Below are 26886 nucleotides of genomic sequence, written 5' to 3'. Positions count from 1 at the left end.
GACACCTCTTGTGACTGGCCTCCACTCTGACATAGAACCATTGATTGCAACCCTTTGGCTGCGACCAGCCAACCAGTTCTTAACCCACCAAACAGTCCATCCTTCAAATCCATACCTCTCCCACTTAGAGAGAAGGATGTGGTGGGGGACCGTGTCAAAGGCTTTGAAGAAGTCAAGGTAGATGACATTCATTGCCCTTCCCTTGTCCACTGATGACGTCACTCTATCGTAGAAGGCCACCAGATTGGTCAGGCAAGATCTGCCCTTGGTGAAGCCTTGCTGGCTGTCTCAGATCACCTCTTTGTCTCATATGTGCCTTAACACGGTAACCAGGAAGATCTGCTCCATGATCTTCCCAAGCACAGAGGTGAGGCTCACCCGCCTATAGTTCTCTGGGTCATCCTTTCTCTCTTTCTTAAAAATTGGGGTAATATTTCCCTTTTTCTGGTCTCTGGGGATTTCACCAGACAGCCATGATTTTTCAAATATGATGGAGAATGGCTTGGCAACCACATCAGCCGTCTCTCTCAGAACCCTAGGATGGATATCATCTGGCCCCGTGGACTTATATACATTCGGTTTCATGAGAAGGTCTTGTATTTGTTCCACTGTTACAGTGGGATGGAATCCTCTCCTCTCACCCTCACCTTGAGGTTCAGGGTCATGGCAGACGAGGGGAGCTTGACCACCAGTGAAGACCAAGGCAAAGCACTTATTGAGCACCTCAGCTTTTTCCATGTCTGAGGAAGCCAATTCTCCGTCCTCATTTATCAGAGGGGGAACACTCTCCTTGGCCTGTCTCCTCCTGCCTATGTACCTGTAGAACCCCTTCTTGTTATTTTTCACATCCCTAGACAAGTTCAGCTCTATCTGCACCTTGGCTTTTCTGATCTTATCTCTACAGATGTGGACAATGTCCCTATATTCTTCCCAGGCTACATGACCCTCCTTTCACTTCCTTTATGTTACTGTCATTTCCCTCAGTTTGAGCTGCAGGTCCTTGCTCATCCTGAAACATACCTTGTAGTTCTGCACTGGGCAAGGACCTCTTATCACAGGTGTCTGCCACTTGTTGATATCACACAGGGATTCAGACAGTGTTTCAGTAATATTTTAAGTCTTTTAATAGGGCAGGAAACTTAGATGAAGTTTGTGGGCATGCAGTAATTGGGTTCTCTTTCCTGTTAAGGAAGCAGGTGTGGTGGTTTTTTTTTTTTTTTTTTTTTTTTTGTGGGACTGAACTAAAGTTTAACATGTGACAAAGTGGGAAGTTACTTTGAGGGTATGTGTTAACAAATGAAAGCAAATAAATAATGTGGAAGAGATTAGACTGCTCCGTGAATTTTTTGCAAAGGAGTGGTAATATCATGAAAAATGTTTCATCACAAGAGAGGAAATAAAATGAAAGAAGAATGTGCTCTAAAAAAAAATGCAGGACAAACTGATGTTTGCTAAATCGAAAAGACTAGAATTTATATTCAGAGAAATACCACTTTTATAGTTCTAAATAATTGATTCAAAAACAATTATTGTAATAAAGGAAGCAAATGAACTCTTCCTTTCCATTATCTGCATAGTTTTTCAGCCTTTCCCAATGAACATGAGTTCTAAATCAAGTCAGAAAACACACTTGTTTGGTTGCAGTAGGAGGTAAATAAAATCTTAACTGTTGATATCAGTATGAGTTCTGTGTGAAGACATGTAGAAATCAGTGATGCAGATCAGGGAAGAGAATTTAGATTTAAAATTGAATAAATAGAAAATTTAAAATATTCCTCTTTTTTTTTTTTAACTAACACTGATATAGACTAAGATTGCTGAGCTGAATACATCAATGAATTTAACTGTGTATTGTCAATTAAAGGTAGGGAAGATGATTCATTAATTATGCAGTGATTACCATTTGTCTTGACTTAATGATTCTGGCTTTTTTTCCAGTTAGTTCACGTTATCCCTACTACTGATACTGGAGGATGTCCCCACATTAAAGATTCCAAATAATCATACAGGAAGACATTGGCATCTTCACAATATTTTCTTCAAGAAGAGAACAGGAATTTAACTGAAATACATGAGGTTTTTGTTTTGTTCAAAGACATGAATTACTTTCTCAGTAAATAATGTGTATTTCCAGTTCCATAGCTCCAAGATAATGGTTGTCTACAGAAGACGTATAGATTTAGTCGAGCTTTCTACATTTTGGATTGCATGTTAATTCACATCAGATAGTTGGAATTCAATGTTTGCAGTGGCTTAGTTGGGAGAACATGTGACAGGTTGATGCTGAGTCACCTGAAGATTATTTGGAAGATTGTCTTTGGGTGTCCAGAGGGTGTTCATGTAAATAAATTGCAATTCTGGTCTTAAATACTGTGAAAAGTGATCTATCCGTAGCCATCTCCTTCAAGTTCTTCTCAAGGAAATGGTATGAAAGATCTACAGACTTGCTGTGTTGATAGTATTTCATCTGCATTTATAGTAAAAAAAATTCTAGGTTGGCATCCACAAGAGCAGAGTTAGAACTGCTGAAGAAATGTTGAAGTATCAATCTGGTGGCCAGCTATGGGAGCTGCCCTGGCTTCCACCGACAGTGAGAGTTTTAAAGAAGGAAGATAGCTATGTTTCCCCAGGTGATACCTTGTTTCTTTCCAAGCCTCAGTGAAAACTTCACAGCCTTTGAAGTTTTACTGCAGCCAGTTTAGCCAGATCAAATTCAGAGGGCACTCTGCACTCCATTTATTCAAGTTGTAGTAAGGATTTTGCTAAGAAGACAGGAAGTGATCCAGGTTGAGTAATTTATTTAATGGTGTCTTCTTCTCAGTGTTATTAACAAAATGGAAACTTATAACCTTTTTTTCTCTAAAAATATTTTCACATGACTTTAAAACCCTGTACAATTTGCATGATTGATGCACTCGGCATTAGACAGAAAATTCCATATTCCAGCTTGGCAGACATCAAATCCAAAGGAAAAGGACAAAAATTGGAGATGTTGGTGATTCCAGGTTTGTGTCTCCAACCAGACAATGGAAACAGTCTGAGTGCATCACTAGCAATCTATAGCTCTGCTTTGTGTGCTGATTACTGGAGATCTCTATTTGCTTAAATAAGCTTGCAGGCTGTCTTTCTATACTATGTCAGTCTTCCTTCTGCTATCAGGGTTAATTCTGCAATAGTGCAATATTAACTACTGAGTGGCTAATATATTTCGAAGAATCAGTCCTGTTCTCGTCTTTGTTTAATGTACATATTAACAGCTCTTGTTCAGTTTTTAAGATTCTGTTGTCAAGGGTTTGGTTGTTTTTTTTTTTTTTTTCTTTTTGTGTATGTGTGCTCTGTTGTATATTAGTGACTGTTGAAGCAGCAAAAGCTGAACACGCCAATTTTGCCAACGTGTGTTACTTTATGAATATGCAGATTCTGGGCCATTATTAGGATACACAACCACCCAGATGATTTTAAAAAGAGGCATTAACTACCTGACTATAAAATGTAACTGTGGAAATGACTGAAGCCTTGGCATAAGCAGGCGTTACGGAATGCACTTGAAAAAGCAGGGTTTTTTATTTACAAGTGCTTTAAAACAAACCTGGTTAACAAGCTGAATACTTACAATGTCTGAAAGCTCCAATGAAACTCCAATTGACTTTAATTTGGCTCATACTTTGGCAGGAAAGGAGAAAAGCCTGGGAGAAATGACCTTTGCTTATTCCCTAGAGTGTAAACAATTGAGAGATAGATATGAACAGATCCACATTCTCTGTAGGACCATTTTCTCCTCTTGGTACATACTGTGTAATGAATGTATAACTCACACTGGCGTCAATAGTAATTATGCACATGCACAGAGAGGGAACAGAAGTTTTAAACTGAGGGCTTTCATAAAATCTTATTACCACTGCTTCACAGGCCACTGTTCAGTACAGCGAGTTAATAAGCATTAGCCAAATTCTTTTGGGGGCAGTAGCAATAATATAGGTAAAATGTTTAATATAAATTTGTTGCTTAATTACTTTCAAAAGAGAAAAGAATTTAGCTAAAAGACATGTTTTGTGATAGATTTTCCTTCTATTTTCTGTCTAGCACTCAGCACTGGTTTTACCAGTGAATACTGTCAGAGGTGAGAAGAGTAGTCAATTTTTAATCATTTGAAATTTGAATAAGTATTGTTTTTAATACAGAAAAACAAGGTGAAAGAATACAAATCTTCATAGTTAAGCATTCCAGACAGGAAATGTATGGGCAATCTTCATTTTACCCCACGATGAATAATGCATTATGTTACATCCTTTAATTATGTGTTTGTATACCACTTCTCAAATAATATTTTTTCCAACAAGTTTAAATAATATTTTATGCAATTTTCTAGTACTATGTATTATTCAGTATATGCTAGGAAGAATTCATGAAAGTCTTTAATATAAATTCACATAGCATGCTGATATTACTCAAGAAATTTATAAATAAATCACAGTTTCTGGAACACCATTCATCTTTAGATCTCAGACAGCCTTACAGAAAGGTTGATCCTAAAGAAAGGTGACTGAGGCAGAGCTCAGCAGCATTTTTATTCCTCCAGGTCAAGGCTCCTGACCTTATCACAAGGTGTATGCCTGTCATAAACAAACAGATACTTTAAAATTAAGAACTAATCTTAGCTCTAATATTGCTGATGACTTAGCAGATACCTTGCAGATCACCACTAGCCATAAAGAAAACTAATTATGAAAGTGCATACCAATAACAGGCAGCTTGTAAGTCTGAAGGCAACTCGTCTTCTAGGGCCTTTCCCCTGCTTTTCAAGTTAGACAGATTCCATCTCACAGGAATGCTCATATTCTGCCTACAGAGCTAACAGCAAGTCACTGGGATGCAGAAGCTGAGATCCCTCTCTCTCTACGCTGTACTGAGAAACTGAGAAAGAGGTTGTGAGAGAAGGTAAAAGCACATTCTTTCCCAGTATCTAGAACTATGGAGAAGACAGGGGAAAGGTATTTATACACCCACACTTTCACACACTTGCTCTTGGTACTCCTCTCTAGTAAAAGCTAGAGGAAAAATAGAAATAAGAGACATTTATAGTGTGGAAAAATGACAAAACAGGCTTCTCAGAGCACACAGAAATATCTATTTCATCATGTTGCTACCCTACTGCATACTGCCTGCTTTTGTTGCACCATGTTTCTTAGTTACTTCAGACCTTTGTACTGCAAATGCCACAGGTAGGTTCAAATATCACCTGTGACAAAGTGTTTTTACGTTTCTATTTTATTATTTTATTTTTTATTTTAATTTTGCATTGTTTCAAATACTTTTTTTTTTCCTTAACAATATTGAAAATGGCTGCGTGTCTGTGTTTTGGATGTGCTAGGGGATGGCTAATCAGCACAAGCAGGACATAAATGATTACCTAAATCATTCATATTTTGCACTGTGATTGCTTTTATCATGCTCTTCACCAGGCATATAAAATTAAAAAGATCGGTTTAGAGTAACTCTTGTAATCCATTTATAAATAAATTAAGCTTTAAAGCTTTCTTCATTCTACCCATATGATTACACTGTTCTGGATCTTAGCATCCTTATGCTCCGATCAGATGCCATATTGTAAAGTCTCTTTAAAAATGTTATTTTGAATAAGCTTGATAAGCATTAAATGGGGTAAAAAATTGTTTTGTTGCAAGCCAGGAAGAATGCATACTTGATTAAATATCAAAGACCAAAATTTACAAAATAATACCATCAGAACAGAAGCAAATTCAGCCTACAAGCATTAAGGGAAGACATGATTAAACTGATTACGATGTGCAGCATTACTCATTGCTTCTATACAATTCTGCTGCCTGCTGAAGTCTCTGTTTTACAGTAGAAGTAACATATTTTGTTCATCAGGCTAACATGTAACATCTGGAACAAAATTATTGCTGCAAATGAAATCAAGAACTGTGACAGAACTTTTATGTATCTATATATCAGAAGCAAGTATTCACTAGATAAATCATCTTAATAGCATGGTTTAACAGTGTTCTTCGCTAGTCATGCTACCAGACATACATGGGACAATACATTCTTCCCACTGTTCCCATAAGAATTTAAAAAATTGAAGTATTAAAGCTGGATGAATGTTCATTAGACAATGAGTTCAGCCATGCAATTCTAGGAAATGAGTGGTCTGTTGATTTCCTATAAATACTTGTCTCTCACAGCTGTGGTTAACTCAGATAAAGTAAACAAAGGATGTTAGCAGGATAATGTATTTACAGTAAACTTGTTACGTATGGATTCATACACAGAAAATGTAAAAAAAATAATTTAGTTGACATCACTGATCTTTCATTTTAGTGCCTCTGCTTAGTAATCTCAGTTTGCATTTTGTAGAAAATTTAACTGAGGATGTTTCCATTCAAGTGAGATTAAAACAAAACTGTATGGGAATTGTTTATACTGTCTTCCTGTAGCAGTGATGTCTTAGCAGTGGCAGTTTGAAGCTCAGACACATACAGAGGAAGAATAACTTACCTTGCAAAGTCATTTAACTATACTTTGGATGTAAGCATATAAACAATGTTATTTGCCATTTATTCTTTTCCTGGATTCTATAAAAAGGTAGACGATGGATTGCAATTCTGGCCACTTTCTCTACACCCTGGCACAGTGCAGAGGGAGAAATTCACTGCTGGAATGAGCCTGGAACACCTCTGGCTACTGAAGTGCCTTCTACTAAGCCATCAGGTATTTCCAAGTAAAGAGATTCTAATTTCACGAGCAAAGATTTTAAATCCAAGGCACCACTATGAAGTTTAAAACTGATTTTCAGCCATTAGTAGAGCTTGCCTTTGGTGTGGATGGGTTCTGTGAATAATTTCTTGAAGCGTGTGGTATATAATATATCTATGTAATTTAAGCTATAAATGACATCTAAGAGCTATCAGTGATTCAGGGTCATATCTAAGTTACCAGGAGGAAGTATGAAATATAGGGAAAGATCAGTGTTGTGATGTTTCTGAGTAGTATTTTTTATTCCTGTTTGGACATCTGCCAGTGCATCCCAGCATGAACTACAAGAGAAGATCAGGGACTGAATGAGTAGCTCATGTTAACCTCCTTCCTCCTGCTCTCTAAATTAAGAAGGTCTGGATTGGTTAATGTATATATGACTGTATTTATATCTGTTCTTATTTCCGATGTTATTCTACTCCAAATACTTGATGTTGTCATTTTACCTGTATGAAATGCTCTTGCATACTGTAATGGCTTCTCTGGTACAATGCTAGAAGCAAGGTATTATCAACCACTTAAACAGGCTTCGTAGCATAGAAAGTTCTTGGGAAAAGCAGGAATCTGATGGTAATGCCAAAAAAACAAGAGCCGAATCCACTTGAGTTGACTGATAAAACTAACATAAATCCCCATCTAATGACACTGTTAAACTATCAGACCTAAAATAGAGGAGATAATAAGTTTTCAAATGAGACCTGGTGCATTCTATTTTTACTACCTTTGCAGTACAAGAAAAATCACAGATCCGTCTGAGAGTAGGAAGACCCTGCAGGGGGATCACTGGGCTGAGGCCAATTGTATGATGTTCAACAAGACCAAGTGCTGAGTCCTGCACTTGGGTAACAACAACCCCAGGCATTACTACAGGTTGGGCAAGAGTGGCTTTTCAGCTGCACAGAGAAAAAGGATCTGGAGGTGTTAGCTGACAGCCATCTGAACATGAGTGAGCCAAGAAGGCCAATGTCATCCTGGCTTGTATCAGAAATAATGTTGCCATCAGGAGCATGGAAGTAATTGTACCTCTATACTCAGCAAGACATTTGTTAGTAACACATTTCTTGAAGAAAAACAGGATTTACTACTTTTTTTTTATCCTTTACATAATTCATTATAATACAGTTCAAAAAACAGATAGCCCCGTTGGTTTCTTCTCCCTAGTTCATCATGTGGTCATGTTGTATTACCTTCAGGGCTTTTTTTGTTCTTTTTTTTTTTTGTTCTACCCCCACTATAATTGGACCTTTTACATTTTCAGTACTCTATTTTTTTATGTTTGGCAGTATTTTGAAATACACTTGACCTTGTTAACAAACATCCAACAATTATAGTAATCTGACATGCCAAAAGTTATATTGAATTTTCTCTTCTTATGGACACTAATTGCATATTTGAAGTGATGGATTTCGTTTCTTTAGAGGCGTGCTCCTTGATAAATTATTTATCATAATTTGGGAAAGTGGTATGACCTTATTTCTTCCATTTCTGAGTTTCCAAAAGTGCATACACAATGCAAAAATAAATCATGTGCCATCAACTAACTGTTATGAAACTATTTACATGGAAAGAGGGTGATTCTGTCCTATTTTCTGATCAGCAGTTAGTACTTAAGAAAATCAGGCAGAATAGAGAGATGACTGAATTAGTTCATGTTTGACATAATATATCATATTTAGTACCCTTATTAATCTTTAGTATCTGCCTGGGGAACTGTGAGGATACATTATTTAGCCTCTTCACTGGAAGAGCATTTCACTCTCATCTTCCTCCACATTCCCACACCATTTTACTACAAGCCCCCCCACCTCATCCTGTGTGGGAGCCTGTGACTCCCATCCATTTGTCACACCTTCACTGTCAAAAATGTGTTGTGAGAGATAACAGATGAGTGACACTGGAAAGAATTGCATCTGTGCAATAGGACCTACGCAGCTCATACACTAGCTGCTGCATTTTGATGTCTGTGCTACTCACATCTCCCATTCCTGAACATGAAGAGGACAAGGGAGAGAGCTTTGGACACCCAGGCACGCTGCCTCCAAATGATTTCCCTGACCTGCAGAGCTGTAGCTCATTCCTCACAATTGGCTGTACGTTTTATAGACAGTGTTTGATTGTGGATGATTTACAACGAAGAGACTTCAGAGGCTTCCAACAGGAAGAACAGTTATGAAAAATAAATGGGCGGAGAGTGAGGAGAGACTGTTGAAAGAATGACTGAAAGAATTTCTTTACACTTGTCAATTCACAGAAAATGGGTGAAGGATGCAGAGAAACTGTCCTGCCGATATACAGATGGGAATTAAACCTGGAGCCCTCTGGTTAGAAAAAAATAGCTTGTCTGAGCCCTGAGAGTTTTGAGAAGAGAGTTATTCAAGTGAAAGTTGAAGTTCACAGGGTCATGGAGTGGTTGGGGTCAGAGGGTACCTCTGGGTCCATCAGGCCCAGACCCTGCCCAAGCAGGACACCCAGAGCAGGGTGCCAGGCCCATGGCCAGGCAGCTCCAGGAGATCTGCAAGGAGGAGACTGCACAGCCTGTGACAGTGCTTCCTGATGTTCAGGACAAGCTTCCTGTGTTCCAGTTTGTGCCCACTGCCTCTTGCCCTGGCAGCAGGAAGCACTGAAAAGAGCCTGGCTCCATCCCCTTTGCACCCTTCCTGCAGGTATTTATTGACATTGGTAAGATTCCCCTGAGCCTCCTTTTCTCCAGGCTGAGCAGACTGTACCTTAAGTCTGTATCAGTAAATCACTGTTTTCAAGAGCTTATTAAGTTTTGTTTTGCACTTCCACTTAACCACTCTGCTGATTAACATGTTACTGAAGTCTCTGGGCTCTGGGAGGTGTTAGGAATGATGGAGCAGATACCCCAAATTCTTATTTTTACATCTCCTATCATATTTTTACAACCCCGATGCCAATTATAGGCAGGCTATTTTAAAGCACTTCCTGCAACCTTTTTTTTTTTTTTTTTTTTTTTTTAAGCGGTAGTTATTTAGCATTTCAAGCAGCTGTGAAAGTGCAGGAAATGGCTGCTAGCAGCTAAATTTTGGAAGGTAGACTTTCAAGATTTTCTCTAGTTAGAAAACTTCTAAAATATTTAGTTACATTTTTTTTTTCCAACAAGAAAGGTAATGAACATTTATAGACCTTTAAAAGCATGTAATATCACAAAATCCATGTGAACAGCATTATCTGAAAGATACCTGCTGTGATTTCTGCACTGGGAACTGTGCAAGCATTCCTGAGATTCCCTGCACTTTTAAGCAGGTGGCAGTGTCGGTTAAAAAGACATAGTTTTTCCTGCAGCAGATAGAAATTGTTGCTTTCCAATCTCTCCATTTATCTTAATGAAAGGAAACAATATATAGCACTTTTATTGGGTTCCTACCTAGATAAGGATGGGAAAAATTTGAAAAGTATGTCTTAGTTGACTCAAAACTCTTTTATTGTTTCCAGATGTAGCTTTGTGAGCTTTATTCCTCAGAATGAAAGGCTGCAGTAAGATACATAACTCTTCTTTAATACCATGTTAGCATGAAAAACTATCTTCCAGCGAGGCTGGAGGATGTTGTAGCGCAATGAGTCAGCACCAGCTCCCAGTACTTACCACAACATTTTCATAGTTTCACTAAAGACAGTCTGTGGCCTTTCTTCTGCTGGACCTTCCACTGTGCTACTGACAGACTCAGCAGGCAAGTCAATCAGGATTTGATGTACGTTTGCATGTTTGGACTTTTCCTAGTAATTTCTTCTTTCTTTGTTTTGATGTGCCTGAGGTGTGATATCTACCATTTGCACCTATGAAAAGCTAGTGAGGTGTGGTTTTTCTCAAACATATTCTATTGTGTTAAGCAAAAATAAACAAAATGCATTAACAGAGTTTCATTTAATGAATGGTAAGTGGCTTTGATCTCTTGCTAATGTGGGAACACAACAAATACTGTTCAGAGGAAATTTTTGAATGTGACTACAAATGTGGTAAGAAACTCTGTTGTGAAGTGGCAGGTTTTTTCTCAGGGAGATAAGAGAATGTGTATGTGTGTTGGGGAGGAGAGAAAACTGCTTTTTTTGTCTGAAGTGGATTTCAGACTGTTGAAACAGACTTGATTCTGATTTACACAAAGTTTAGGATTTTCCAACAGGAGCCAACTAAACCAATGTAGAAGCGTCCAGCTTCTTGGTAGGGTGACCAGGCAGAACAGGTGGTGGAGGGAGGAAAAACCATGAGGATAGCAGAGGGAAGCACTTTGTTCACTGAAATTCACTAGATGAGACTCCCCATTTAAAACTATGCTACCAAAATGCTTGAAGGGTTGAGCAGAGTTTCCGCCCATCACCAGACGTGTTTCAGATGTGGCAAGCCACTCTGCCTTCCTCCAAACAATGTGTGCCTTCCTCCAAACAATGTGAGACACCCCAGAGTCAGTCTGAGTTTAACATGAGGAGCTGTCACTGAGCAATGAAGGCTGTGGGAAGCTCTGCGTGAAGGATAAGAGATGGGGACACTGGGGAGCAGGAGGGTACCTGAGATCTGTGGAACCTCGGGTAACCACGGCCCTTGTTTCAGCTGCCATTGCTCCAGTTCCTTACATGTAAAAAGAAAGGCATTATGCTTCTAGCATGCTAGGGTGTGGAGACAGAGCCAAGAAAGATCAATGCCATTAATTTCTTCTCTAGACCATGGTGAAGAGAAACAACACCAAAGAACAACTGGAAATGGACTCCCTGGAGCCCGTTCCCCCCGCACTCCAGCTCTGCTTTTTCCAGACCTCGCAGTGCCCAGCGTGTCGGCGGGCTGCTCTCCCCAAATCACCGGCTTAGGGCCCCTGCCCCTCTCCGCCCCAGCACACACAGACATCGCTCAGACGCACCCCCCGACGCAGCCCCCTCACCCCACTCAGGTACACCCACGCGCACAAAACACGCCCTCCCTGCACACACACCCCATGCCACCACTCTTCCCACGCGCACTCTGGGCGTGCACCCCCACGCGCGCACACGTACAACCACACGCGCGCACATACACGCGCGCCTCTCCCCTCCCATCCGCCGGGCACCAGGCGCATGCGCAGCGGCGGGAGCGGAGCTGTCCGAGTGCTGAATTTATAGCGCGGTGCGCTCCCGCCCGCCTCATTCCAGCACAGGCGCTGGGGTTCCCCGCAGCCCCCGCCACCCGCTCGCTCCCGCACGGCAGCGCCGACAACTCCCTGACAACGGGGGAGTGGAACGGAGCGAGCCAGTAGCCCCACCACCCTTCCTAAATACTACTTTTCAAAGCAAAAGGGGAATAAAACACACCGACAACAGACTGCTTGCTCTCAGTGCTACTCCCCTTTGGGTGATGCTCTTTGGGTAGTAGGGTTTTCCCTTCTTTTTCTTTCCTTTTTTTTTCTTTTCTTTCTTTCTCTCTTTTTTCTTCTTTTTTTCTTTTTTTCTTTTTTTTTTTTCCCCATCACTCAGTAAAAGCAAGGTGGGGAACAAACAGGTCTGATGCTTTGTCTCTTTTGCATTGGCTGCTGGAGATGAGCCTAGGCTTGACCTGACCATGATTCCAAGGACTGGCATTTCTTTTTTACCCCCAGTTTGTAGAGATCCAGACCTTCTCTTCCTGATTGTCAAGAAAAATAAATTATTGCTGAATTTGGGAATCTAGGCAGCACCAGCATACTTTTTCCCTGCATCTCTCTGGAATCGTTTCTGGGATATTTTCCAAATCAACACAGAAAGCAGGAGGAATGAACCGGCAGCTAGTGAAAATTTTGACAACCTTGTTTGCATTTTTCTTAGAGACAAACCACTTCAGGTAGGTGATATGGCTCTTTGTAATGATATTTTTCAAAGGCTGTGGAAATCATAACTATAAAGAAACTACGTCACGTTAACCTAGTTTGTTTGCTATATTTGAGAGTGTTTTGTGTTCATTCTGTATAGACTTTCCTTTTTACAGTCAGAGACTCGTTGCTTGGTAACGAACACCAAAAAATATTCAAGTTTGGGTGATCTATTTTCCATTTCTCCGATTCAAAGACATGCTTTGTTACTGACTATCAATATAGCTGAAAACAGTTTCTTCAGTTTTCCTTCCAAATGCAATTTAATCTTTGTGCTCCCTCCAGAGCTTATGTAGGAAGTTGCTTTGGTTCCCTCCTCTTCAGGCTCTGGAAATGATCAACCAGATTTGTCAGGGATGTGGTTATTTGAAATTAGAGATCCGGTCTTCTGATTTTGGAAAAATGCTGACTTAGACCAGTACTATGTTCATTTAAAGCATCAGTACGTGAGATTATTGCTTCTAACTTTTATTTTCTCTTTTTATTTTATTTCTAATGCTTGATGAGCTTTTGCTTCAGCTACTGACTTCTTGTGATACAAGGCAAACAAGTCATTGCTATTAACCGAAACACCATTTCAGCTGAGATTCCTTATTTTCATGTACACAGCTGTGTATCTACATGTAAACATACAAAATGCTTTTGTATGAGTAGTTATGTATATATACAGTGTCAGAGTGAAATAATGTTTGTATTCACGAGTTTGCACTCATGAGATGTTAGCACAACTTATCACTAGTGGACACTGAAAGGAAACAGAAGTAGTCTGTACAGGATCATCCAAAATAATTAGACTGGATTAGTTTTCAAGTTTTCATTATCTTAACTGAACATTTCTACTATTTAAGTGGGAAATATAATCTATTTTATATTAAAAATTAGAGATGTAAAAGTGTCACGTCAACAACAAAAGCAGAAAAAAAGCAACGTGCCCTCCTGTATATGGAAACTGAAAAAGTGGGGAGTCACATCACAGGAATTTACTATCACATTGCCTTTTAACAGTTTTGGTGGTTTTATAAAGAGATAAAGAATTTAATATTTTCTTCTGATTTCAGATGATCACATGTATATCTATTTGTTTATAGTTACATGTAAATGCACAAAAAACAGCAAGAAAGACTCCTGAAACAGAGTGGTTTCCTTTGGGCAAATATTTAAACAGAGAGTAGTTAAGAAGACAGTGTTTTTATTACTTTTGGTATAGCTCAGTGACTATACTGAAGCACAGATACTATGATATTGGTTATTTAGGAACCAAGATAGTGCTGCTTAAGATGAAATCTGTGCCTCTGTGCACCAAATATGACCATTTCATTCTAGTTTACTTTCCCTAGAGAAATACCTGGGGGAAATCATAAATTCTTTTTGTCTGAAATACTTAATGTACTTGAAATATGTAATGTGTTATCTGTATAAAATTTCATATGCATGGTCTAGTACCAGAAGTTTACTCTTAAAACCTGAAAACAGACATATGTTCAGGAGCTTGCGTATAAATACCAGCTGGTGATAATACTGATCATTTTTACTATTTGATGTTAATTGGTAAAAAAAAAGACCAAAACAAATCACTAAGATCAGATATGACTGACTCTGAAATCTTTTTTTTTGCCCTCCTGGTGAAGAAGCCAGACATTCATTAGCATGATTTCAATCTTCTTTGAGTGGCATCTATAAAGAACATTTTTTTTTTGCATCTATATCCTTTCTAACATTAACAAAACCAATATGTACCAGTTCTGCTTGATAAGTGATGACCACTGTTGTTTAGAAGTTTACAACCACCTTGAATCAGTGCTAACATGCATACATTTTAACAGTATATTTTAATTAAATCAGTGATATGAAGTAGATATCAAAGTCCTTGTAAGATTTCTTTACGCATTTAAAAAAAAAGTAGACTGAATCTCCTAAACTTTTAAAGCACAAATAAATTTATTTTTAAAGCTGGGGGATTTTTTTTGAATAGCAAAACATGTCCATGCATGCCATCCAAAATTCATTTTTATTTCTAGCATAAAGTTTTCTGATGAAAAATAGATCATATTGTTCTGTAAAAATATTAATTGTTGCATTCAGTGAATTGAGACAGTTTTATTTATTGCTATAATTTTTTCATGACTTGAATGAAATACAAGCTAACTAGTAGCTAATGGTGGCTAATAATTTATTTAGGACGACTTTCTGTAAAGAACATGATTCAAGATCTGGAAAATCCCCCTCACAGACCCTGTCTCCTTCAGATTTTTTGGACAAATTGATGGGAAGGACATCGGGATATGATGCTAGAATCAGACCAAATTTTAAAGGTAAGTTTTTAAAGACTGTTGATAAATTAATGATTTTGTTTGTTTGTATTCTTTAAGGATGTTACATCTGAGTTCTTTTTCTTTTTACAATAACTTCAGCTTTCTTGTGTGTTATTGTCATGGAGATAAGTTGTTCCAAGGGGAGGACTAAAGGAGCAGCGTAGGTAGTAAGTGTACAGAGCTCTGTACTTTTCTACAGAAAACCCTATTTTCAAATTTACCTATATGGGACAATAACATTTAGCTATCAGATATTGTCTCCGAAGACCTTTGTAGTTCCAAAACGTAAATAGGATTTCCCTCTAAAAGTAATTGAGATGACTTATTCCTGAAATTTTTAAGCCATGAGAACTTCCATGCTAAATTGTGGTTTCCCTTATAGCAATGTCTGAAGAAGGAAGATTAGAACTCAAGGTATGCAGGAGCAGATTTTATCCTGCTAATGTTGACTGAATTATAAGAATCAGTTTCCCATAATCCTTATAAAAACCACAAAAACATATTCTGTTTTACATTTCTATGATTTTCCTCTTTTCTTCCAAAATTTGAACTGAGTTGTGAAGAATCACCACCACTATTCCAGCACAAAGAAGGCTGTGAACTGCCCTCTTTTGTAATCATTACTATCAGAGCAAGTTTTCCTTGCTATAGACCTTTAAATTCTGGTGAAAATGAACACAAAATGTCTTTTGGCTTCAAATGAAGAGAGCTGTGAATGAAGTTTTCATTGTAAATAAATATTTAGCTGTTTTGAAGAGTTCTCTAATTCCCCCCAAACCGGCCCTTCAAGCCAGTTCAAAGCTTGGAATGCAGTTCTACTTCGAAAATTAATAAAACTCTTCCTTCATAAACATCCTTGATGCTAATGTACATTTGCACTCATATCTACTGGCTTTGTTGACCAAAATGCAGTATTTTCTATACTGCTCCTTGTTAGCGTTGCTGTGAAAGTTGATAACGAGTGGAACAAACAATCATTTTCTTAGCCAGCAAATGAACTGTTAGGAAAAAAGGCACTTACATGTCAATGAGAAAAGTGTTTAATTAAATTAGATCAAAGATAATTTTCTTCTCTCTGTTCCACAAGTACAAATTACAAGACATGGAATGAAGTGCCTTTTTTAACTGCTTACTATGCCTAAGTGAGGAGAAACCTAATTTGATTTTCAGATCCAAAGGTCTTAAAGTTAATAAAACTCTAGTCAGAGTTTTAATTTCAGAAGAGTTTACAAAATGCTTATTAATTTCCTGAACTGGAGCCCATGTTATCTTGTAGTGATATTGTGTTAGGCTTTTGCATTCATTTGATGTGTTTGCATGAATATCAGAGAAGTTTTAGAGAATGCAAATAAAGACAGAAATTGCCTGAATTGAGTGATGGTAGCAACTGTTAAGAACTTCTTTGTGTCCTTTAAGTTGGAAGGACAGTGAAAGAAGATTTCTGCTTCATCTCTTGTAGCTCAGGTAAAATCAGTTAAGAATAGCAGTCCCGTTCCACATAACAACACAAAGACAGCTCTTTACTTCTTCTCAGTATATGTCTAAAACCATTTCGTGATAAAAGCGGAAGGAGACAGATTTGTACTTTTGTGGTTACAGCAGGTATGGTGTTCACAACACAGAGCATGCTGAGGTGTTTGAAAGACAGTACTTCCCTCCAAGCCTCATGGTTTCTTCTTAATGTGAAGCTGGTGCCTGTTGGCACATGTTAGTTCCTAATAGTAAAGAATCTTTTTTTTTTTTTTTTTTTTTTTAAATGAAGTTATGTTCCAGAGCAGCAGTTTGAATTTACAGCAGATCTTCAGGATTTTTTCATAACTTCATATCTTTGATCTCTCAGAGGTTTTCTTACAGACTAGAAAATTAAGTCATGTGTCTTTGAATTTCATCGCACCTGTGAAAACCTTTTCAGCTGATAACCACTTTTTTTAGTGATTATGATGCATAACCATCGTCCAGTTGCCCAAATCTTGTTAATTTTTTCAAAGAATGGAAAGAAGTTATTGTTCTATATAACATATATTTTCCTTTTAAAGAATTAGAGTACAGTTGCAAGGAGGTCGTAATAAAAATAAATACCTTGCTTGGAATTAAGTCTTATAAAGAGTTTTTTTTGTGCTGAATCTTTATAGTTACCTCAATACAAACTGTTTCCATTTCTATCATTTATTAATCTGTAAGATTTTTTTTGATATGGTCTATTGCACAATACTGATGTTTTAAGTCATATAACTGCATTGATACATGAAAAGTTAAATGACTTTCCACTTCAGAATATTTTTTATATTTTAAGGCAAGAATTTTTAAATATAAAAGATGTCTTCAGAAATAACTGTTTAAACTAGTGATCAGCTACCTGGTTTTACATATAGTCTGGAGTTAGTGTTTTTTTTCCTGTGTTTCAAAAAATACAGTGTGGATGAAGGTATTTGGACCACTGCTCATGTACTTCTTTTTTTCTGCTTTGAATCAGTTATTTTCTCCTAGTTCACTAGGCATTTTAAAATGCTATAAAATTCTGATATTCTTGGAAAGGCAGTTGAGTAGAACGCCTTTATTTTATACAGCTAATTATGCAATAATTAAATGTATTTATATGACTAGTCTGAATTACTGGAAAACAGCAGCTATTTGAATAATTTGTGGCATAAAGGCTAAAAAGAGAGGAAAATGCTGCTTACTGGAACAAGGTGTTTTATCCAGATAAAGAATTTCGTCATTAGTTACGTGCTTTTCCCTAACTGACTCTTGCAAAATAGAACATTCAGGAAGATACTGGGAGAGCAACAGGTGAATGCATAAGTGCTTAGACATCAATTCCTATTTTTTTTTCCAGTATACTGAAAGATTCTTTCTTTTCTTATCTTTCTCTCTTACACAATTGTTAGAATAGAGAAGGGAAGATTTTTGTTCCAGTTGACACAAGCAGTGATCAGATACAAAATGACCAGGCACTTAAACAGTCTCCCCGACTATCAGCCAAAGTGACAGCTCTCACAATTGCCTTTCTTTAATCACTTTGTCAGATACGTAATGCACACTTTTCCATCTCACACTTATCTCTTATTGAATTTGAATAGCCTAATAATTTATGTAAGGACACGGGGGGGAATACTTTTAAATGTAAATATTAAGACTACAATCTAATACTAATTGAAGTCCCTGAGAGTCCTTCTGTTGACAGCAAACATAAGCTTGGGATCCTATGACTTGATTTGCTGCTTCTTTTTCAATTATAACATCAGTTAAGCGTGGTTTCTGTAAAATAATAAAATGTAAACCTGTATGATTTTCTTTTTCTGTAATTAATATTAATGATATATACTTTTAATGATGAAGAGCAACAAAAACAACAAAAATCAAGAGTGAAGGCTTGTACTTTCTCCACTGATTACACTGATTCCTCAGAAAAGCCAGAAATAGTGCAGGGCACCTGTGTTAGAACACTAGCCAAAAATGTAATTTTGTGCTGGTCAAAGCCAGAGATGGTGAAGCAGCATCATAGATTACACAGTATTCACCTCAGGATTCCTCAAGAATGCTATAAGCAAAGCCATGGTACACAAGATCAACCTACAACTTGGTCAGAACATGAGATGTGAGGCTGATGGAAAGTCAGCTTGAATTTTATATTTCTTGGCAGGTTTTTAGCTTCAGAAGTTACTAAACTACTTCCACATTTTAAGATATTCATATTCTGAAACAGCTTACAATCTAAAATAACTAGAACTGACCAGGTAGAGAAAACTATTTATTGATAGCCATGACCATATTATTTATGCTTTAAGAAGAATATGGTTGTCACACACAGAATGGAGAGAAGGGGAATTTGTCCCCAAGATGTCCAGGAATATATTATATTTACATACAGAAAATGTTAACAATCAAGATAAGAGTGATTTGTATCATTTTCAATATTTTGAATTTCAATATATATTCAGTATATTCAAGAGTACTGAATTTAATTCTATGATTTCAGTGCATTCTTTCCCATTAAGTCACCATTTGCTAAAAAGCACTCTGAATTTTATGGAGTTGCATGGAGATTTGCAGCAACGGCGCCTGTCAATATTACTCTCAACAATGAATGATGCAATGCAGTGTGAATTAACTTGCTCACAAAATGCTGCTTCTGAACTCGGAGTCTTGTTAGAGGGATGCAGTTTGGGCATGTAGTGGCTGTTGCTGTAAAAGATTAGTCTGTGATTACAGTGGTGTAATGTCATTTTCACGCCGAGTCAGTGGGTTTACATCTGAATAACAAACACATGGACTAAGTCATTTACTGAAAATTAGCCTGACAACTGTTACAGGAAATGGCTAATGCACTTTAATACTATAACTCCTTGGCACCAAGGGTCAGTTTTTCCCACGTATTCGAGCCCACTGCTTACATATTTGGCCCCTGAGTTGATCAGTAATGAACTGCTTAAAAGGGCACAAATGGAAGCTACTGGATGACACTTAGAGGTGAAATGAACAGCATCAGACTAAAAACATAAGAGCAACTTCTATGTGTGTGCTAAGAGGCACTGTCTGCAGATGTCTACCTTAGTCTATACTTGATGCTTCTCAATAAATACCTGTTGAAAAAAATAACCAATAAATGCATTTAAAAGTTGAATAGTATATGTGAAGTAGACATGGAGCTGATGTGGTTCATTCTCCAGCAGTTAACAACCTCCCCAAAGTCAGGCTTCAGTCGGTAACAACCACTGCCCGTGATGTTAGATGCAGTCAGTATTCTACATTGGGCTGTTTTCCATTGACCCTGAGGCTCAAATGAGGATATCTTGTCCAGTAGATGCTCAGATACCAGTCAAGAAAGACAGCATGTAGTAAGAAACTGGTGCACATTGTAGGTAGGATATACACAGAAGGTTCAGTGTAGGAGGAGGGAAGCTACGTGGCCAAGTGTTTTTGGAAGTGGCTAAGCTACGATATTCCCTAGACATAAATTTCTTGGAATGTGCTCATATCCATTATTAGGGAGGTATTCTTCTGATTTACTTTCAGCCTTGAAACAGGCATCCCACTGTAAAGGTATATGCTACATAAAGATACCTTATACATATGATATTGTCTGGGGTTTTTTTTTTTGTTGTTGTTTGCTTTAGTTGTTGGGTTTTGTTTTGTATTTGGTTAGTTGTTTTATTTTTCTTTGACTACAAAAATGTAGCTAAGAAACTGATGTCCTGCTCCTGCCTTCCCTAGATGTACATGTTCTCATGCAATTTCACTGCAATTATGCAAGGAACCTTTACAGTGCATTTTAAAATTGATGGTAAAGAGGGCTATGGAACATGTCCTTCTCACCATCTCTCTTTAATTTTAGTTTCTTTCTCAGAACATCAACAGGCTAGGGGAACTTCATGCCCAGTTATGTTTTGTCTAGCCTTCTAGACAAGTGAGGCCAGACAGAAAGCTCAGGTAAACTCCCTCACTACCTACACTGCTTGTCTGTTTTCTCATTCCATGGGTCTCTTTCTGAGCTTCCTCCAACCAGCTCTCTACAAAGCAAGTCAGAAAGGCTTTGAGCTTGTGGAAGTGTAAACACAATTGCTGTTTGGCTTCATCTTTTCCTGGTCTTCTTTTATAATTATAAAGTTAGCCACAATGATCCATGTCACGTTGGTGTGTTGCTTTTATTCAGAACCAGTGATTTAATTAAGATATATCAATGCATTTGGCTCTTGTCATGGAATATTGGTCTGCTGCTGCATAAACTGCCAAGGGAATTTACGAAGAACAAATGCCAAAGCAGATCCAAAGTCTTTTGATATCAAAGCAGCAGGCTCTATTGTTCTGACCGTGTTCTAATTTAATTGTGTTATTTTCATTATATTCAGTGTCATATTTAGATTTAAATATTTTATACAGTTGAAGCCAATGCCCTGGGGTCACTCATTAAGTGTCTTGTTATGTTTTGGCTGTCTTAGGAAACATGCAATTTATATACAGAATATATAAAAACATGTACACTTAGTTTACTATAAGCATAACATTTATCAACTGAAAACCTATTACATATGGTTATAGAGCAACAAGGAATATGTATACATAAAGCAGAATGTGCAGTTTTATTAGACAGATTCATTATCTTTTTTTCCTCCCTCTGGAAATATGAATATAAATCTCTGATTAAGTCATCAGAAAATGTATGTTTGATGCTTCAGCTTCCAAATACGCAATTCACAGTCTTTCACAGAAATGAGTGATTTTAAGAGTCCCCTAAATTATGCAGACAGATTGGCACAGGGTATAACTTCTCAAATTAGAGGTGCACAATGTCTGGCATAAATAGTGATCTGCCAATCTCATTAAGACCGGATCTGTGGTATAAAATGAAAAATATACAGAAATATAAAGGCTAAGATTCTGGAAAGCATGAAGATCATCAAGTATTCAGTTACCATGCCAGCTACTAGCATCCTTGACTATTACAAGGTCATGAAGACACACTGATTACTCCTTTTGCCTCGACTACATGTCAGTAGATGGAAAGAGTGGAAGCAAAAAGGCTCCTGAGTGTGCTTAGAAATGCCTTGGCTAGAAATTACCTTATGCCTAAACCAAATTCAGGCTCTCTGATGAGGCATTCCTCCACCTCCATTGCCCTGTAAGGACCAGATATCTCCAAACATGCATTATATTCAAGAGGAAAGGGATTCCTCTCGGAATGAATCTAAGATCACTTTAAAAAACACACAAAGATTGAACAATGGCTATAGTAGGCCTGCCTTCCTTTAGACAATTTTTTGTCCAGCTCCCCCTCAACTTAAAAGGTCATTACCTGATCCAAAGGAGTATAAAAGACTCTGAACGGCCCATCTTTCAGCAATGAATTCAAACTTAATTAGGGCAGACAGAAGATACAAGGAAAACATGGTTTTTTAGCCATGAACTGCAGCTGGCAGCGTAAGAGGCCTTTAGTCTTGACCATTTTGATGTAGTGCACAGCTGTGAATATTGCAGCCATTGCATGCTAGGGCCAGATTATGTACTTGTTGAAGAAAAAGTTATAAGGGCAGGGATTGGGAACCAGCACTACTTGCATTCATCCTGGTAAGTCCTCTATCTGCTAAGATACAAATTTTCATGAGTGCAGTTTCTCTCTCCAGATATTGTGTCTGAAGTGCTTTGCTGAATAACAAGATGAGTTCAGAGTCTACCTGCACCTACTAACTACTAGGGCTGCTCCAAAAGTAATGCCTCCTGTTTTATTATGTTGGCCCACAATGCCAGAGGTAGATGTTGGTGCTTTAGCAGTAGAGGTTGAACATTCTGGCCAATATCCTGTTACATGCTGTTGCCACGTGACAGATGGCAGTAAAGGGGCAATCTGACACAATGGCATCTGACATGGAAATGTGGATGAAGGATAGGGGTGGAGCTGAATTCCTCCATGCAGAAAAAATGGCACTCACTGACATTCATCAACACTTACTGAATATTTCTGGAGACCACCACGTGGATGTGAGCACAGTGAGGCAGTGGGTGGTGCATTTCAGCAGGGGTGACAGCAAGAGGTGGTCACCTCCTCTGAAGCAGATTTTTCTGAGCATTGCATGCAAGCTCTTATTCACTGCTGGTGAAAGTGCATAGCTCATGGTGGTTACTATGTTGAAAAATAGTGTTTTTTCAGCTGAGAATTTGCTCTATCAAAAATTGTTATTGTGGTTTTTTTTTTAGCTTTTTTAATTTCCGTGGAAAAAAATAGGAGGCATCACTTTCAGAGCAATTGCATATTTTTAAAAGTGACCAGAGCTGCACTTTAGGATGAAACCCATCCCCTCTGAAAACAAAATGACATTGAGAGATATCCCTTCCCACTTCCCAAGAAAATCACAGCCTTGTAGCCCAGGAGGTGTAAGTTTGCATCCATCCAAGCTGAAGCATGCATGGAAGATCCTAGAAAGGACTCTTTCTGCAGAGGCTTTCTCAGCGTTTTGCTATTGGCTCCATTTTAGAGGAAAGACTGAATTTTTTGTTTGCTCTTTCTAGGATGTTATATGTTGCAGGATAATGCTCAGAACTGCATATACTAAATGAGGTACCTAAACCTTGCTGAGAAAGAGAGGGTCAGAAGGTCCCTCAATGCAAATATTGCAGCTGCTTCTACTTGTCTAATATTCTACTTGGCTAAGATTTTGTTGCCTACAGAAAACAATCATTGATCCAGGGAAGCACAGTAGTGCTACGATGCTCTTCTCTGAAAGCTAATATCCCTTTCTGGGTGTTTGTGTCTCTCCAAAGCTCAGGGACGTATGGAAACCATTGGGCACATCTGAGGCTAGCTGAGTTGTCAGCACTTTCCCTTGAAGAACAGCAAGTGATATTCAATTAATACACTTTTTCTGCCCCAGGAACATGTTTATATGTTAGCTCCTTTGTATGTGAGGCAATACAGCTGAGGAGAGTCTATATGGTTTCCTTAAACAAGCATAGTTAGGAAAAATGTAGGATTATAATTTATTGGATAGATACCCATTATGTTAGGCTGCCTCTGATGACTACAATCCCAGTGCATGCTGTCTGCATGTCTTCATCTCATGTTATAAAACTGTCTTATTAAGGCTGTCCTTTCTTCTTATGCTGTCCAGTATGTTTAATAAAGAATAAATCCTAAATAAGAAGTACAACAAGAGTAACTCTTTGGCAGGAATGCAGCTGTAGCATCTCACACTACAGTCTAAAGCAGTATCTCACTTTTTTGAAAAGACGCATGCAAATGACATGCATGGGTCTAAACCAGTAGTGTATGTAAAAACTACTTTTTTTGCTGGATGCAAATGAAGCCTGTTGCTTTTGCATAAATGCATGCACTAACTCTCCCATGTCCCAAAAAAACATGCAGATGTGGCCACTTCACATAATAATTTCAGACTGCAGCAATTTTTCTTTGAAGACAGTGATATCCTATCAAATATAGCAGTCTGAGATTGGCCATTCTGATTATAGGAACCATCCTAAAAATAGGCATGTGGGAGAATTTTGCAGCTATCTGGCTCCATACTCCTGAGAATAATTTCACGGTTCTTTGGCTCCATACTCCTGAGAATTATTTTTTTTAATTTCACAGCTCTGAGGTGTGTTTTTGTGGGGTAAAACACACACTATTTGTTAAAAACAGTATTAAATTTATTTTTTTCCTTTTTTTCTGTTGAAGACAAGCTTAGTAGTCTTATCAAAATTATAAATAATTAGGGACAGATTCAGTTAGGGCCAATAAACTCCTCAGTGTGGATAAGTCCCATATGGAAAATTTTGTAGTAGATAGGAATCTACTACAGCGTGTCTACTGGTGGCAGAAAAAGACTGAATGCCCTGACCCTGCAGAGCTTTGGCTGAGTTTAGAGCCTGCATGAAATCCACGTGATAGTCTTCTCAGCAATGCATTGATTGAGCATCTTAGATCAAAGACCTCATAATTTCCTTACAACAGGTGACTTGCTACTCACAAAAAGGTAAACCAGCTAGTTTATAAGGTGTTATTTTGTAGGAGTTCGCATTTCCTCCCCCATTCTTCCAGCCATTTTATATATGGAGAGACATAATGATGGAAAAATTGGTAGTGAAAGACATCCAAGAAGTGTCTTAAGGATATATTACAGTTAAAAGACAGATTCTTTCTAGTATTCAGGATATGGGAGAACATATAGCAGGCTCCCAGAGGGGGAGGGGATTTGTGAAAGGAGAGGATGGGAGACTGAGATAAACGTAAAACAGAACAGCTGATGGATCAAGAGGGAGGAATTAATTTCAGAGTAATATTATGCATAGATTGCAGAGAAATGAGCTGGACTATAAGGAGGTCCAAAATGGGAAGTTCCCAACAGCTGAAATGGGTAAAAATAGAAAGAAAAATGTTAGTGCTAGATGTGGTGAATATGTGTTTGTGTCCCTGACCATTTGCAGATTGCCATCTATATCAGCTCCTAACCTCCTGCTGTCGCTTGTCCCTATGCCTGAGCCATCCCATTTGTCTAAATCCCATTGTTCATATGTGTCCTATATATCATCTGATGTATAATTCCCTAGCAGTCATAAATCTATGTCTGGCCAGTAATGTTAGCCACCCAAACTGCTCTTTTTCTCGAACTCTTGCATATGTCTTAAAGGACAGTAAAGCAAGGAACATTATGAAGACATTAAAGGAAAAGATGACAGAACTGGGAAATAAAGTATGCCCAAAGCTCAGAGGAATTAAAAGAGAGTTAAAATATATTCTGAGACCTCTCTGTGGCACAGAGAGAAGTACTGACCAAACTTTATGATTGAGACAATGCCTGTTGACACTCAGCTTTCATCAGTTTATGTGGTACAAGATCAGAATCACAGAAAAGGAACAAAGTAAGAAATATTTAGAGAAAGAGAAATAAAGCATCAGTTCTGGGTTTTGGTTTGGATTTTTCTGTTTTTGTTTTTTGTTTGTATTTGAAAATAAATGTTTCTATATGAGTATGCAGCGCTGAACAAAGCAGTTCATTCTGATTGAAAATAAAAGCCTAGTCCGAGCCAACAGAATTTCAGTATTACTATTTTTTTTTCATTAAGTAGATTTTCCCCCTGACTTCTCCTTTTGGTGCACATTTTTAATCTTGTGGTTCCATGTGGTCTCTTAGATGAGCTGGCTACATTGAATTTATAAAATATTATTAAAAATAAGGTTACCCAGGAGGAGTTTGACTGGCCCTATGTTGGAACACAGGCTTCATGACTAGAAATGTAATTCCATATTTTATTTAGCCACATTAAAGTGTGTCCCAGACCTCTGCACGTGTTATGCAGTTCTCATGCTGATAATCAGCAAAGAGCTTGGCCTCCATTAATGCAAAGCAGCCAGTTTCTCAGATACATGTGCAATGAGCATCTCTGCTACCTGCTCCCAGTGAGCCTGAGAGCCTCTGCCTTTCCATTTGCTCACTTTGGTGAAGATTACTTTGTGATAAAAACAAACAAACAAACAAACAAAAAAACAAGTAGGGCCTGGCTCTTTTCATGTCTAGAAGAAAAGCTAACAATTTAATTCCAGCAAATAGTACCAATTACCCTCTGGCATTGGAGGAAGAAAGATTTCAGATACAAATACCTTGCAGAGAGGTGCTTGTCATTGTTTGAAATGGAAAGATATGAAAGAGAGGAGTGCTCAGACAAAACTGAAATAGTTTGATGAACATGTGAAAAATTAAAGCATCTATTTGAATACTTTCAAAGTTGACATGGCTGTTAAGTAACTTTATACTGCAGCTTCTAGTTACAATAGGAAGTTTTTTGGATTAAAGACTTCTGATTCAACGTTGTTGTTTTTTTAAAATTTATTTCCACAAGTTCATTTGCTCGTGCAAGGCTTTAGTTTTGGGGCTGGCTGCATTCTGCCACAAGGTATGGCTGAGGGTTGTGCAGAAGCATCTCAGCTAGATTTCAAGTAATTTGCTCAGAGGTTCTTTGTGCAGCACAGAGACAATATAGATCTCAGCAGGAGCTTTAATGCCAGTGAATTCCAACCTGCCATGAGTATGCTGGCAGCAGCCCTCAAACCACCTATGTGAGAGCCAGTTCCAGTGCCTTTATACAGCCATTAGCTACATACGCTTTGTAGATTAGCTCATGTTAGCTGGGTAAATTGAGACCATATCGAATGTTTAAAGGACTTTTCATTTTGGAGCTCCTGGTTTGGGGTTTGAAATGAAATTGTGCCTGAAAACTGTTCTTGCGCAGTGTCTGTTAGATAAACCTATGTGGAAATATCTCACTGCACCCCAGAGCTGGCAGCAATACATTTCTGTTATCATCCTTAGCAGAAAGAGGCAGGGATGAATGAACACATTGTACGGACTATACTGTAAGGCTAAATGCAGAGCTGAAGAGGTTTTGTAGTGTGAGGCTCACCTTCCTCCTCCAGTGCTCAGTCTGAGGACAGAGGCATTCACTGAATGTGAGGCACACCAATCCAACAGTTTTCA

At 38.1% G+C, this 26886-nt stretch overlaps 1 protein-coding gene across 40 annotated transcripts in view; it reads left to right on the top strand.

The window, feature by feature from the left end:
* GLRA2 (glycine receptor alpha 2) overlaps positions 1 to 26886 on the top strand; it is a 198459-nt gene that overhangs the window by 58884 nt on the left and 112689 nt on the right. For 28 of the 40 annotated variants that reach the window (XM_021410208.1, XM_021410169.1, XM_021410014.1 and 25 more), the window contains 3 exons: positions 6607 to 6732; positions 12360 to 12580; positions 14787 to 14920. In XM_021410208.1, the coding sequence (XP_021265883.1) occupies positions 12513 to 12580; positions 14787 to 14920 (202 nt within the window). In that variant the 5' untranslated portion in view covers positions 6607 to 6732; positions 12360 to 12512. Of the gene's footprint in view, positions 1 to 4849; positions 4939 to 5199; positions 5223 to 6606; positions 6733 to 11454; positions 11679 to 12359; positions 12581 to 14786; positions 14921 to 26886 lie in introns of those variants that run through there. The other 12 variants (XM_021410189.1, XM_021410126.1, XM_021410092.1 and 9 more) reach the window with 7 other exon arrangements.

This window comes from Numida meleagris, chromosome 1 (assembly GCF_002078875.1).
Source record: "Numida meleagris isolate 19003 breed g44 Domestic line chromosome 1, NumMel1.0, whole genome shotgun sequence".
NCBI lineage: Eukaryota > Metazoa > Chordata > Aves > Galliformes > Numididae > Numida > Numida meleagris.
The sequence above is the reverse complement of the archived record's forward strand: the minus strand, read 5'-3'. Positions and strand labels throughout refer to the sequence as shown.